General features: G+C 37.4%; 1 protein-coding gene across 1 annotated transcript; it reads left to right on the top strand.

The window, feature by feature from the left end:
* The first annotated feature begins 6,496 nt into the window (after positions 1-6,496).
* LOC103240667 (small ribosomal subunit protein bS16m) lies at positions 6,497-7,094 on the top strand. Its single transcript, XM_038001076.2, has one exon. The coding sequence runs from the start codon at positions 6,570-6,572 to the stop codon at positions 6,981-6,983; it is 414 nt and encodes a 137-aa protein (XP_037857004.1). The 5' UTR covers positions 6,497-6,569; the 3' UTR covers positions 6,984-7,094.
* Positions 7,095-13,545: the final 6,451 nt, after the last annotated feature.

The following is a 13,545-nucleotide window of genomic DNA, read 5'->3' as shown; positions in this document are numbered from 1 at the left end:
GGAACTTAAACAAATGTACAAGCAAAACCACAAACAACCTTATTAAAAAGTGGACTGAGAACATGAACAAACACTTTTGAAAAGAAGACCTACATGTGGCCAACTGGCATATGAAAAAATGCTCAATATCACTAACCATCAGAGAAATGCAAATCAAAACCACAATGAGATACCATCTCACACCAGTCAGAATGGCTATTATTAAAAAGTCAAAAAATAGAGATATCAGTGAGGTTGTGGAGAAAAGGGAACATTTGTTCACTATTGGTTGGAGGTAAACTAGTTCAACCATTGTGGAAAGTAGTGTGGTGATTCATCAAAGAACTAAAAGCAGAACTACCACTTGACCCTCCAATCCCACTACTGGGTATATACCCAAAGGAATATAATTAGTTATATCATAGAGACAATTGCACATGTGTGTTTATGGCAGCACTATTTGCAATAGCAAAGACATGGAGTCAACCTAAATGTCCTTCAACAGTAGACCAGATAAAGAAAATTTGGTACATATACACCATGGAATACTATGCAACCATATAAAGAAATGAGATCATGTCCTTTGCAGTGACACGGATGGAACTGGAGGTCATTATCTTTAGCAAGCTAAGGCAGGAACAGAAAACCAAATACTGCATGTTCTTATTTACAAGTGGGAGCTAAATAATGAGAACATGTGGGCAGCTGTATATTTTATTGCTTATGCTTAAAAGTTATATTAACAGTTTTATATATAAATTTTCAGTAAAATGTAGTAGAAATGACTTTCTTTAAACATAATGACAAAAACATTCAATGCTAATGTGAGAAGGAGAGGTGGTACATTTTTCAAACTTCTTTAAGAGGGTTGTTATGGGCTGAATTATATTCCTCCAAAATACATATGTTGAAGTCTTAAACATCAATACCTCAGAATGTAACTGTATTTGGAGATAGGGCTGTTAAATATGTAATTAAATTGAGGTCATTAGGATGGGTCCTAATCCAGTAAGATTGATGTCCTTAGAAAAAGAGGCCATCTGGGCCTTGCATGGTGGCTCACACCTGTAACCTCAGCACTTTGGGAGGCCGAGGTGGGCAGATCACGAGGTCAAGGATTTGAGACAAGCTTGGTCAACATAGTGAAATCCCATCTCTACTAAAAATACAGAAATTAGCTGGGTGTGGTGGCACGCACCTGTAGTCCCAGCGACTTGCGAGGCTAAGGCAGGAGAATTGCTTGAACCTGGGAGGCGGAGTTTGCAGTGAGCCTAGACTGTGCCCTTGCACTCCAGCCTGGGTGACAGAACAAGACTCCATCTCAAAAAAACAAAAACAAAACAAAACAAAAAAAAAAAAAGAAAAAAGAAAAAAGGAAAAAAAAAGAGAGAGAGGCAGTCTGGATGCATATACATACAGAAGGAAGATTATATAAGGGCACAAGAGGAAGATGGCCATTCTGTGGCTAAGCCAGCAGGAGAGAGTCTTGAGAGTAAATGGAAATAGAAAAGGAAATGATCTAATCACCACCAACCAAGAAGAGAGGCCTGGAACAAAGCCTTTCCTCATAGCTCTTAGACGGTATCAACCCTGCCAACACCTTGATCTCAGACTTGTAGCCTTCAGAAGTGAGACAATAAATTTCTATTATTTAGATCACCCAGTTGGTAATTTATTAGGGCAGCCCTAGCAAACAAATACGAGGGTCTTCAAAGCAAGAATATTTGAGACCATCTTTATAATCTAGACTGAAAGGATTTTCCTAATTTATGGAGCAACCAACAGAGAAGAAACTTGCCCAGACCTTAGAGGAAGCCTCATAGTAATGAAAAAAGAGCACTTGCTTTGACTGGTCCCCCTACATACATTCCCTGGAGGTCGGTGATTGCAGCAGACTTAAACCTAAAGCCTTTCATCATGACCTACAGAATGGCATCAATTGTGCTTAGTTTGAAGATTTTACATTTATACTTAAAGCTCAAAATTGAATGATAGAGTGATAAATTAATGGTATGAGACATAAGTTGCAAATAAGATAATAAAGCTTATCTACTTAGGAACAAGAGATCAGTCAAAATTAGCTACTTTGACTCCAGCAACAATATAGAGGTCCTTATAAAAACAGCTCTTTTTTATTATCGTTTTCTATAGTTTGATTTTCTTACTTGAAGAGAGATTTTCTTTTTTAATAAGAAAGCTTCATTAGTGCCTTTGTGCGGAGGGAGGGTTAGGAGATGTTTTTTCTTGAGGAAAGAACCCTAATTTAATGTTGTTTTCTGCTCCTTTGTTCATTTATATTTGATGTTCAAAACTAATTTCTTCCTCAACAGGCAATCTTCAGTTGGAAATATCCCTGTTGACCTCTGTCTTAGGTTTTGTGTAAAAATGTTTGTGTGCCATTTTTTAAGTTCACAAGTCTAATTTTCTCCCCAGAGGGTGTTCACAGTTTCTTCAAAGACTTCAGTGCTTATCTGTTGTTTGAAGCTTTTTTTAATGGCTCACACATTTTGCCTTGAAGGTCTCCCCTGGTCAGCTCGATGAAGAAAAGGAGACCCGAATAAGCTTGCTCAGAACTGGCTGTTGTTAATTAGGGAGGTTAGAACACAGTACATTTCACTCTGCTGTTTTCACTTCCGATAGTTTACCCAGTATCTAAATTGGAAGCAGCAGGTGTGTGATCTTAAAATAAATATTTTTTCTGTTTTTGATCTCAATCTTTTAAACTTAGAGATGATAGCACTAAAATACAATTTATTTTTAAAGCAAATTCTAGAATATTACTGGCAAATAGGCCTCTACCGTATGAGATCATAAAAGCCTAGATTCTTACTAATAGTAGGATTAATTTTCCAGATTTGCAATGCTAGAACAATTCTGACTAATTTCTGTATAGCTCAGAGTCTTCTAATATTCATTTTATTGTATGGATGATTAAAAAGGTCAATTAAACACACTGATAAACAACATCATTAGAAGGGATCAAGAAGGAGCACATGTGTGAGAAGCCAGCTGCCCTATCCATGTACCCTCACAACTCAGGCCTATCCTCAGCCTTGCCATTTTCAAGACCCATTTTATCATGCCCATTGTTTTTATTTGTGAAGGTCACCAGGCTATTTCTCTTCCAATAGACTCCAATCTTGACAGAGCTTTGTGCAATTCCTGTTTTCATCTCTTTCACTGTGTTTTTGGGTCATTCATTCCCTGTATCTTTCTCCTCTGTGAAATTTTCTTCCCCTTCTTGCTTTTCTCTCTTGAAACCCATCTCTCTTCTAAAGACACCGCTTTCTTTGCTTCACTTTTTTTTTTGAGACGGAGTCTTGCTTGGTTGCCTAGGTTGGAGTGCAGTGGTGCGATCTCCGCTCACCGCAAACTCCGCCTCCTGGGTTCAAGCAATTCTCTGCCTCAGCCTCCCGAGTAGCTGGGATTACAGGTGTCTGTCACCACACCTGGCTAATTGTTTTTTGTATTTTTAGTAGAGATGGGGTTTCATCATCTTAGCCAGTCCTGGTCTTGAACTCCTGATACCATAATCCACCTGCCTCGGCCCCCCAAAATGCTGGGACTACAGGCGTGAGCCACCGCGCCCGGTCTCTTTGCATCACTTCTAAGTGGTATATGTTCTTTGCTGCATCTCTTGGACCTTTGGACTTGGAGATGGGAAGGTCTTTTTCTTGTTCCTCTTTCCAACTTCCAATAATTCTCCCTCTCTTATCTCTAAAAGCCAGCTGCATGATGCTCTTTTCATGAAACGTTATTACTATCCTGCCTTGTCTCAAGTCATCTGCTTACCCTGACCTGCCTCCTTTCCCATTTTAGTCACTCTTCTTCATTTCTTAATGATTTTGGTTCATGACTTAGTGCAACTCTAACACAACCTCGATCATTATTTTTGGAGATTTCAGAATCAATGTAGATTCTTATTCCAACCCCCTTGCCTCTTATTCCTCAGTCTTCTCTGCTTCTGCAATCCTGTCATCAACCACTCACTTTCATGCCATGTTCTAGACCTTGTCATTAAAAATAACTATATCCTCTCTATAATCTCACTGTGAGGCATCCCATTCTTCTGACCACTCTGTTCTGTCTTTCCAGTTCCTTCCCTCTCCTAGCCCAAATCCAATAAACCTCTGACCAAGTAAATGCAAAATTCACTGATCTTATAACTTTGGACATGTCTTTCATTCTTTCCTATTATTAATCATAAATTCTATAATTTAGTACTACATTTACTTCTTTGATTATATTCCCACTTCCCTTGCTTCAAGCGCTTCTCTTGACTAAAACACAACCTTGGTTAAAATCACATTTTCCCCTGTGCTATGCATACATTCTTGTAACTGAACATGGCTGAAAAACTAAACAAACACTGATACATGCTGATTGTCTAATCTTAGATTCATGATCAGTATGAGGTCTGGTACTCATATTTCCCGTGTCAATTAATCTCCCACTCTTCAAGATAATTTGTTACTTTCTTCTCTTTTATAGACTTCTAAAATCATTCTACCATCCCTCAGCTGATGAGCATGTTCTTTATATCATGAAAAAAACTAGAGAAACTTAAAAGATAACTTTTACCCCCTCACCACATTTACCCATCTATGCCCACAGACTCTCCCTTCCCTCTTGTTACTGCAGATGAACTCTTAGTGTACTTCTCTAAGTTGCTCTTTATGTGTGCATGAGATCCCATCCCCTCAAGTCTACTCAATAACATGTCCTAGCAATTTGTCTTTTCCCTCTTGCAACTGCACTCTTTTCAATTTGATGTTTCTCATCACTCCACAAGAATTCTTTTGTTTCCCTGTGTACAGTGGTAACATCAACAAATAAAAACATAAATTTCCTTTGGACATTTTCTCTTTCCCCCATTTTTCTCTTTCCTTTAAAATGCCAATTCCTTGAAAGAGTTTCCTAGCATCCTCTTCACTAATTCCTCCTTTAGCATTGTTTCTTCAAATCAGAAATCTTCAAATGGCCTCACATTATATTAGGCCATTCTTGCACTGCCATAAAGAAATACCTGAGGCCGGGTAATTTATTTTAAAAAGAGGTTTAATTGGCTCACGGTTTGGCAGGCTATACAGAAAGCACAGTACTAACATCATGTTGGCTTCCTGGGAGGCCTCAGGAAGCTTCCAATCATGGCAGAAGGTGAAAGGGGACCACACATCTCACATGATGAAAGTAGGAGCAAGAGAGATGGGGGAGGTGCCATACACTTTTAAAAATTCAGATCTCACAAGAACTCACTCCCTATCATGAGGACTGCACAATCCAGGAAAGATCCTCCTCCATGACCCAAACACCTCCTACCAGCCCCCACCTCCAACACGGGAATTACAATTCAACATGAAATTTGCCAAGGGCATATATTCAAACTATATCACACATCTTCACTGAAACTATTTCAATCAATTTCTCCAGTACCCTCTAACAAAATTCCTATAACCAAGTGTGAATTCTGACTTCATCTTACTAAACTTTCTGTAGTATTTGACATGGTTGATAATTCTGTCCCCATTTGATTTCTAGATGCTTTAGTAGTTATATATTTTTTCTTATTCTTCTTTACTATCTACACCTCCTCTCCCTGACCTTTTAACATGGGAGTATAAAAGGCCTCAGTCATTGGACTACTTTCCTTTTCTATTTCCATTTACTCTCTTGATTCTTGATGACTTCTTTTTGTGTCAAGATTTTGAAAACACTGGCCACTCTTACATTTACATCTTCAGCTCAGGCCAGTCCCTAAATTCAAGAATCAGATATTTACCCGCCTTCTTGTATCTTCACTTACATTCTCAACTCCATTATTTATAATCCACATATCAAACATATATCCAAAACTAAACTTTTAATGCCACCAATTTTTCTATTACTACTATCTAATTTTGGAATTTTAAAATCAACTTCAAAAGAAACCCTGTACTCATTAGCAGTCATTGTCCACTTTTGTCCTTCCTCTGCCACTGGTAACTAATAATCTGCTTATTTCTATGGATTTACCTATTCTAGAAATTTTATATAAATATGATCCTGTAGTATGTGGCCCTTTGCATCTGGCTTTTTTTCATTTAGCAAAATGTCTCCAAGCTTCTGCCATGTTGTATCAGTAATCCATTCCTGTTTATGGCTGAATTAATATTTCATTGTGAACTCACAGTGTTCTCCGGCTTAGTAAATGGCAACTCAATCTTTTCATTTGCTAATCTTGTGATATAGTTTGGATATGTGTCTCCACACAAATCTCATGTTGAATTGTAATCCCCGGTGTTGGAGGTAGGGCCTGGTGGGAGGAGATTTGATCGTGAAGGTGGATTTCTCATGAATGGTTTAGCCCATCCCCTTGATGCTGTCCTCATGACAATGAGTTCTCATGAGATCTGGTCATTTAACCCTTTTCCTGTTTAAGAAAAATAAAAGGGGAGTGGACCATCCGTTTCCGGAGTCAAGGTTTTCGGGCTTTGGACTGCTTGGCGGTGCGGCATGCAGTTTGTTTCTGTCTGTCTTCTGCCTTGCTAAGGCCGTAGAGCTGGTGCGTGCGGGTAGCGGGGCGCTCCGAGGAGCTGTATGCCGGCAGCGCCATGGTCCACCTCAGTGCTCTCCTCTACAAGTCCTACCATGGGGGCCACTTAACCATCCGCCTTGCCTTGGGTGGCTGCACCAACCGGCCCTTCTACCGCATTGTGGTTGCTCACAACAAGTGTCCCAGGGATGGCCGTTTCGTAGAGCAGCTGGGCTCCTATGATCCATTGCCCAACAGTCATGGAGAAAAAATCGTTGCCCTCAACCTAGACAGGATCTGTCATTGGATTGGCTGCGGGGCCCACCTCACTAAGCCTATGGAAAAGCTTCTGGGTCTTGCTGGCTTTTTCCCTCTGCATCCTATGATGATCACAAATGCTGAGAGACTGCGAAGGAAACGGGCACGTGAAGTCCTCTTAGCTTCTCAGAAAACAGATGCAGAAGCTACAGATACAGAGGCTACAGAAACATAAGTGAGCTGACTTTAGTGAGCATAGCAGTGGGAACAAAGTCAAGGTTCTCTTGAAACACTGCAGAGATCTTAATTTTGTTAGATTTGGAGTTCAATAAATGGAGTATCCTGAGTTGCCCTTTCTCTTCTGGCCTGACCTGCACAGGGCCCATGGAGAGATTTGTTCTTGTGTGACTTAGCACTGGATGTGGGTACTAACTAGCTTTTTTGGACTTTGTCTTGGGATAGACAGTGACTGTGGGAGGATTGGACTTTTGAGTGGGGCTCTGGGTCTCTTGGACAACTTTACAATCTACTGGCTTCCAAGACATCCTGCTTCAAAACCCCCAGCCAGACTATTCACGGCCTGTTCAAATCTTCATGTTCATCTCGCAAGTGTAAAAACAGTTACCTTTCTTACTGATTTTGTAATTGGAGATTTATATTGTCTTGCTTAATGCATATTCTTTTATTCTTTTTTTTTTTTTTTTTTGAGATGGAGTCTCGCTTTGTTGCCAGGCTGGAGTGCGGTGGTGCAATCTCAGCTTACTGTAATCTCCGCCTCCTGGGTTCAAGCGATTCTCCTCCCTCACCCTTCCGAGTTACTGGGGAGCTACAGGTGTGTGCCACCACACCCAGCTAACTTTTTTATTTTTAGTAGAGATGTGGTTTCACCATGTTGGCCAGAATGGTCTTGATCTACTGACCTTGTGATCCGCCCACCTTGGCCTCCCAAAGTGCTGGGATTACTGGCATGAGCCAGCACTCCCGGCCTTAATGCATATTCTTAAATATACAAATGTAAATTTGTTATGAAAATTGCTTTTGGGGTTTAATAACCTATCTTTTAAGAATGAGAAACTGCTGGGCTTAAGGGAGTTCAGAATGAATCAAGATTGAACCATTCAAATGTGGCTGTGATTTCTGCATATATCATAGATGGGATCCTTCTTGAGAATACTGGAATAGGGAATTAGGACACCAAGCCAATTCAGCTGTGAACCTTATTCTTGTACTTTTCTTTCTTGCTGATAATTTTATGGAGACAGTTAAGAAACCTGCTCTGTGTTAGGATAAACTGTATACCAATAATTTTGACAACCTGTGATGAGTGATGCATTTTACTTCCTGTATCTTTTCCTTCCTACCTTGATGCCAGTAATTTATAAGGGATCTTACAGTTTGAATGTATTTGAATAACTTCAGTATACTTTAGCTCTACTTTTTTTATTTGACTCACAACTATCCATAGGTCTCAAGTATTCCCATGTGTTTTAAAAGCCTGAAGTCAGTGAGATGAAATTCAACATCAGGGCATGGTAGCGGGTGCCTGTAGTCCCAGCTACTTGGGAGCCTGAGGCAGGAGAATGGCATGAACCCGGGAGGCGGAGCTTGCAGTGAGCTGAGATCCGGCCACTGCACTCCAGCCTGGGCGACAGAGCAAGACTCCGTCTCAAAAAAAAAAAAAAAAAAAAAAAAAAAAAGAATTTGAAGTAACTTGTGAGGAAATAATATAAAGATACCATTGGGGCAATGGCTCACACCTGTGATCTCAGCACTTTGGGAGGCTGAGGTGGAAGGATCACTTGAGACCAGTTTGAGACCAGCCTGGGCAACACAGCAAGACCCCATCTCTACAAAAGATTTAAAAATTAGCTGGGTATGGTGGTGCTCACACATAGTTCCAGCTACTCGGGAAGCTGAGGCAGTAAGATCGCTTGAGCCCAGGAGGCCGATACTTAACTGTGATTGTTCCGCTACAGTCCAGCCTGGGTGACAGAGTAAGACCCTGTCTCAAAAAGAAAAGAAAACATTACATAATTTGGCTACAGCATAATAATTAATTTGATTTTCTGGTTTTTTGAAAATTTTAGTTGCAATAAAAGAGTATTTCAATGTGCTATTTCAAAAAAAAAAAAAAAGGGCAAATCACTGGCAGTGCTCATTTAATTTCACATAAACATGCTCTTTGAAGCTGAAGCAAACCTGACTGATTTTTAATGTGAAAATAAAATATAAAAACAGCTCTTGGAGTTATTTCTAAACAGAAGTAACATCAGAATCATCTATTTCGGAAAAATAGGCTTAAAGGAAGTAGAGTTTTGTTTTCTTAGAATTTCGAATACAAATTTGGATTAAGTCCGCCTTCAAATCACACTGTTCTACTCATTGAGTAGGTCCTTATAATTACAAGGAACTTGCTCTTCTTGATCTAATAACCTAAAGTAAATGCTTAGGTTACTGATTTTATATATTTCTTCTTTTCTAATGTACACAATTATTGATATAAATGTTCCTTTAAGCATTACTTTTAAAGGGAATCATCTCACAAATTATAAAGAGTTATGTTTTCATTTTCATTTATTTCAAAATACATTTTTACTTGTTGAGATTTCTTTTTTGGTCCATTCAGAAGTGCAATTGTTTTATTTCTAAATATTTGAGTATTTTTCTAGTTATTGTCCTGTTCATTTTAAATTTAATTAGTTTCTAGTTACATTCCATGTGGCCTCAGAACATACTTTGTATGATTTATATTCTTTCGATTTTATTTTAGTGATGGGGTTTTGCCATGTAGCACATACTGGCTTTGAACTCCTGGGCCTAAGTGATCCTCCCACCTCAGTTTCTCTAGTAGCTGGGATTACAGTCATGAGCCACCATGTGTGGCATTATATATTCTTCTTAGTTCTTAACATATGATTTGTGGTCAGAATGTGGAATATCATGGCGAAAGTTCAATGCAAGCTTGAAAAGAACGTATATTCCGCTGTTGATGGATGAAACATACTATAAATATCAATTAGACCAAGTTGATTGATAGTGCTTTTTTGATGACCTATATCCTTATTGATTTTTTGTCTGCTTGATCTATCAATTATTGACGGAAGGGTGTTGAATTCTCCAGCTGTAATAGCATATTTGTACATTTCTCTTTTCTGTTCTATCAGTTTTTACTGCACCTATTTTGATACTCTGTTTTCAGGTACATATATGTTTAGGATTATATGTCATCTTAGAAAATTGAACAATTTATCATTATGCTGTTTTATGCCTGATAATTTTCCTTGTATTGAAGTCTGTTTAAAGTTAATATAGCTGTTCCTGATCTTGGAGTCATTCTCTCACTAGTCCAAATCAGCCTGCAGAGATTCATTAACCACTTAAGCATTTCTACCATTTTATGACTCAAGTGGCCTCTGCTCCAGGTGAACACATCTCTATTATGATTTTTTGGATTTGTCTGCATCTCCAGATTTTGGGGTGGTGGTTTGTCCCGAAAACTGTTTTCTGATGGGTCGAAAATAGTTACTTGATTTTCAGTTTTTTCAGTTTGTTCCTGTAGAAATGGAAGTGATGACCTTTTTCCAAATTCTTTACAGAAAATCCGTTTTGACTACTATAGTTTTTAACATACCGTGTGGCATATAATTTTATTTATTGTTTCTTGTCCTATGTCTTTGTTGCTAGGAGTTGGTTTTAGACTAAGCACATCATAAGCTGGTTCCTTAGATCCTTTAGAATATTAATTTTCATACTACTTTAGAGTTGAGTTCAATGGAGATTTTATTATGATAAATTAAATAATAAATTTCAAATAATATTTCACAGCAGTTTTGGACTCTTATTTTTACATTGTATTTTCATATTTATAGTAAAAGATAACTGATATTTCTTGAATAATTTACTATGGGACTTGTGCTATGCACAAGAGGTTTACTTAGATTGTTTAATTCACTTTACACGAAATCCATATAAGTATTTCTATCATTTCTACTTTACTCATAAAGAAACAAATTCAGAAAGATTTTGTAACTTGCTGACAGTCACAGAGCTAGTTAAGATGTAGCAGGATTATGAATTTAGACAGTCTGATTTCATTCTTCACTCTTAATGTCTACATAATATTGGCTCTCAATAGCCCTTTAGGTTTAGCCATATGAGTTACTCTCTATAAGGGCAAAATACAATATAAAATATTCTTTTATATGCTGTGGTCATAAGGTGAACAGATGGTTGACTCTAGTACCTAGTACTACACCCCACCCCCTAAAAAATGACAGATATTTCTTAAAGTAAAACATTTTGACTAACTTTAAATAGCAGATTAATTCTATTTATTTAATATATTCACATAGAGTAAACATTTTACACCTAATTTGTATTAAATGTGTCATCATACTAGTTTAATTTAGATTTTTCTTTCAGGTGGTTTATTCAAAGTGTTGGAATGTCATTGTGGGGAGTTTTTAAACTTCTTGCTTAATAATGTATTACATGATAAAAATTGTCAGACATTTCCATTCTTCTCTGTATCTCCATTCTTTTTGCATATAACTTCGAAGCTTCTCCCTTCAAGAGCTGTGGTTTGTTTCTTTTTCTTTACTCTTGGGGTTGGTTCAGACTTGAGACTTGGTTTGCCCAGTTATATGTGATATGAGTGTCATTGCACCAATATCAAGTTTAGGACTAAAAAGACTTGCATGTTTCTGTTTTCTCCTTTAGAAACTTCCTGAGCCAGCATATGAAAAAGCTACCCTTTTGGATGATGAGCTACATATGGTTCAGTTAACCCTGGCCCACTCAATAACTGGCCAATCAGCAGACTTGTAATTAAGTCCATCTTAGATCAGCCAGACTCAGCTAACTTGCTGATGACCTAAAACACATGAGCAAGTCTAGCCCAGATCAGCCCAGCCTGGCTCAGATGGAAAGGACCACTTAGCTGACTTGTAGACTTAGTGGCAAAAATAAATGACTGTGGTTTTAAACGTCTAAGATTGGAGTAATTTGATGTGCAGAAAAATGTCCTCATAGAAATCATACCCTAGATCAAATATCTAGCAAGTATGCTATATAAGGTAGAATTTTTGTTATTTTGGTGCAAGGTAAATAAAGCAACTTTAAGGGGAAATATCTCAGATATCCTTGTAGTTATTTAGCTTTCCACATAGATGCAGAATTTAAAATAGTAATGGTAATAATAATAATAATAATTAGAATCATAACACATTTATAGCATTTACTATATAGTAAATTAGAAGATCTTTACATATAATAACTATTTGATTCTCAAAATAATTGATAAAGTAGATATATTATTTTTTCCATTTAACTGTGTTCTCAGGCACAAATAATTTAAGAATTTGGGTCTATCTCAATGGTTTAATTCTTAGTCTTCTTTTCTTAACTGTCTTCATGCCTTTCATAACTTTCATTCTTCTACTTAGAAGGTTTTTGGTTTCTTAAGAAGGCTTTAAAAGTCTGTAATTATACACATAATTAGCAACACAGCACCTGTACTTCATGCTCCTGCCAATGTTCATAACACCAGCCACTAATTTGCTGCCCTAAACACGTTATAACTTGAGTTCTAAAAAGTAAACCAAATGACACATAAACTGCAAGATAAATAGTTCACCAAATTCCTTTTCTACATAGTTGGCCATTTGGGGTCAAGGATCCTGAAAGATATAATGGAAAGTATGAATTATCCCTCAAAAAATGTGAAAAATACCAAATGTGCATTGAATTTTAGAAATCCTTGATGCCTCTCTGAAGACCGTCTTTAGGCCTCAAAATAAAACTGTTATTCTATATAAATAGAAACATCTGTTTTTGTGTGAAACGAAAACCATCACAGAGCTTTAGAGCTGTGTATTTAGAGGTTCACTGCCACCTCCCATGACAGCCTCTACACAGCCTATCACAGGGTTTGTATTCAGTTTCCAGTGAGTTCTGCTGTTATGGCCTGTAAGAAACTCACAGGACACTGCGTATTGTATATTGTAGTTTGTCTGAGAATTGTTTCTACTTCATCAATTAATGACTAGACCTTCTGCTGTTAATCTAGGGGAAACATGGTTCAATCTTCATCGTTAAGAAAACTAATGCTTCTTTTAAGCCAGTATTATATATTTATCTTGTGGGAGAAGTAATTTTGCAATTGTTCTTTATTTCTTTTGTGCTGTTTCAACCATGTTTACCTATGCATTGTAGCATGCATTATCATGTACTTACTTTCTTCTATTTTATTTTACTATTGAACACAATTGTCCTTTTAGTTTAATTTATTTGCCCTCTTGTCTTCCCACTCCTTTTTATTGAATGATACTTAGTTGTGTATATCTCAAATCCTTTGTGGAATGAAGTGGAATATTGATTCATAAGTTAAAAAAGGGGAGCACTAAATATCATTTTTGAAATATTCAAATTGCAATGTGTTCTTATAATTTCCAGGGAATATGAATTTCACATAGGAATTCGTCAGTCTTCCCTAGGTTTTAAGTTTCTGTAAAGTAAATGTCTTTACACTGGGATTTTACAGTTTGATTTACATTTGTTTGTGTAACATTATTTTGGAATAATATAATATCTCTATGATAATAGAATTTGAGTTTTCTTTATTCCCAACTCTAGTGCTGGTCTGTTTTTTGATAAGTTGCCAAATCCCTCTGCAGCTGTGTTGCTCTGTGTCTGAAAGTGGAGTAATAAAATATGCTAACACCCTTCCCCTTGAAAAGTGTGCCTTTCTATAGAAAAGATTTAAGATTCTTGAAACAAAATCCTTTGTGTCTGAAAGA

This window comes from Chlorocebus sabaeus, chromosome 13 (assembly GCF_047675955.1).
Source record: "Chlorocebus sabaeus isolate Y175 chromosome 13, mChlSab1.0.hap1, whole genome shotgun sequence".
NCBI classification, from domain to species: Eukaryota; Metazoa; Chordata; class Mammalia; order Primates; family Cercopithecidae; genus Chlorocebus; species Chlorocebus sabaeus.
This window is presented reverse-complemented; position numbering and strand designations above follow the sequence as displayed.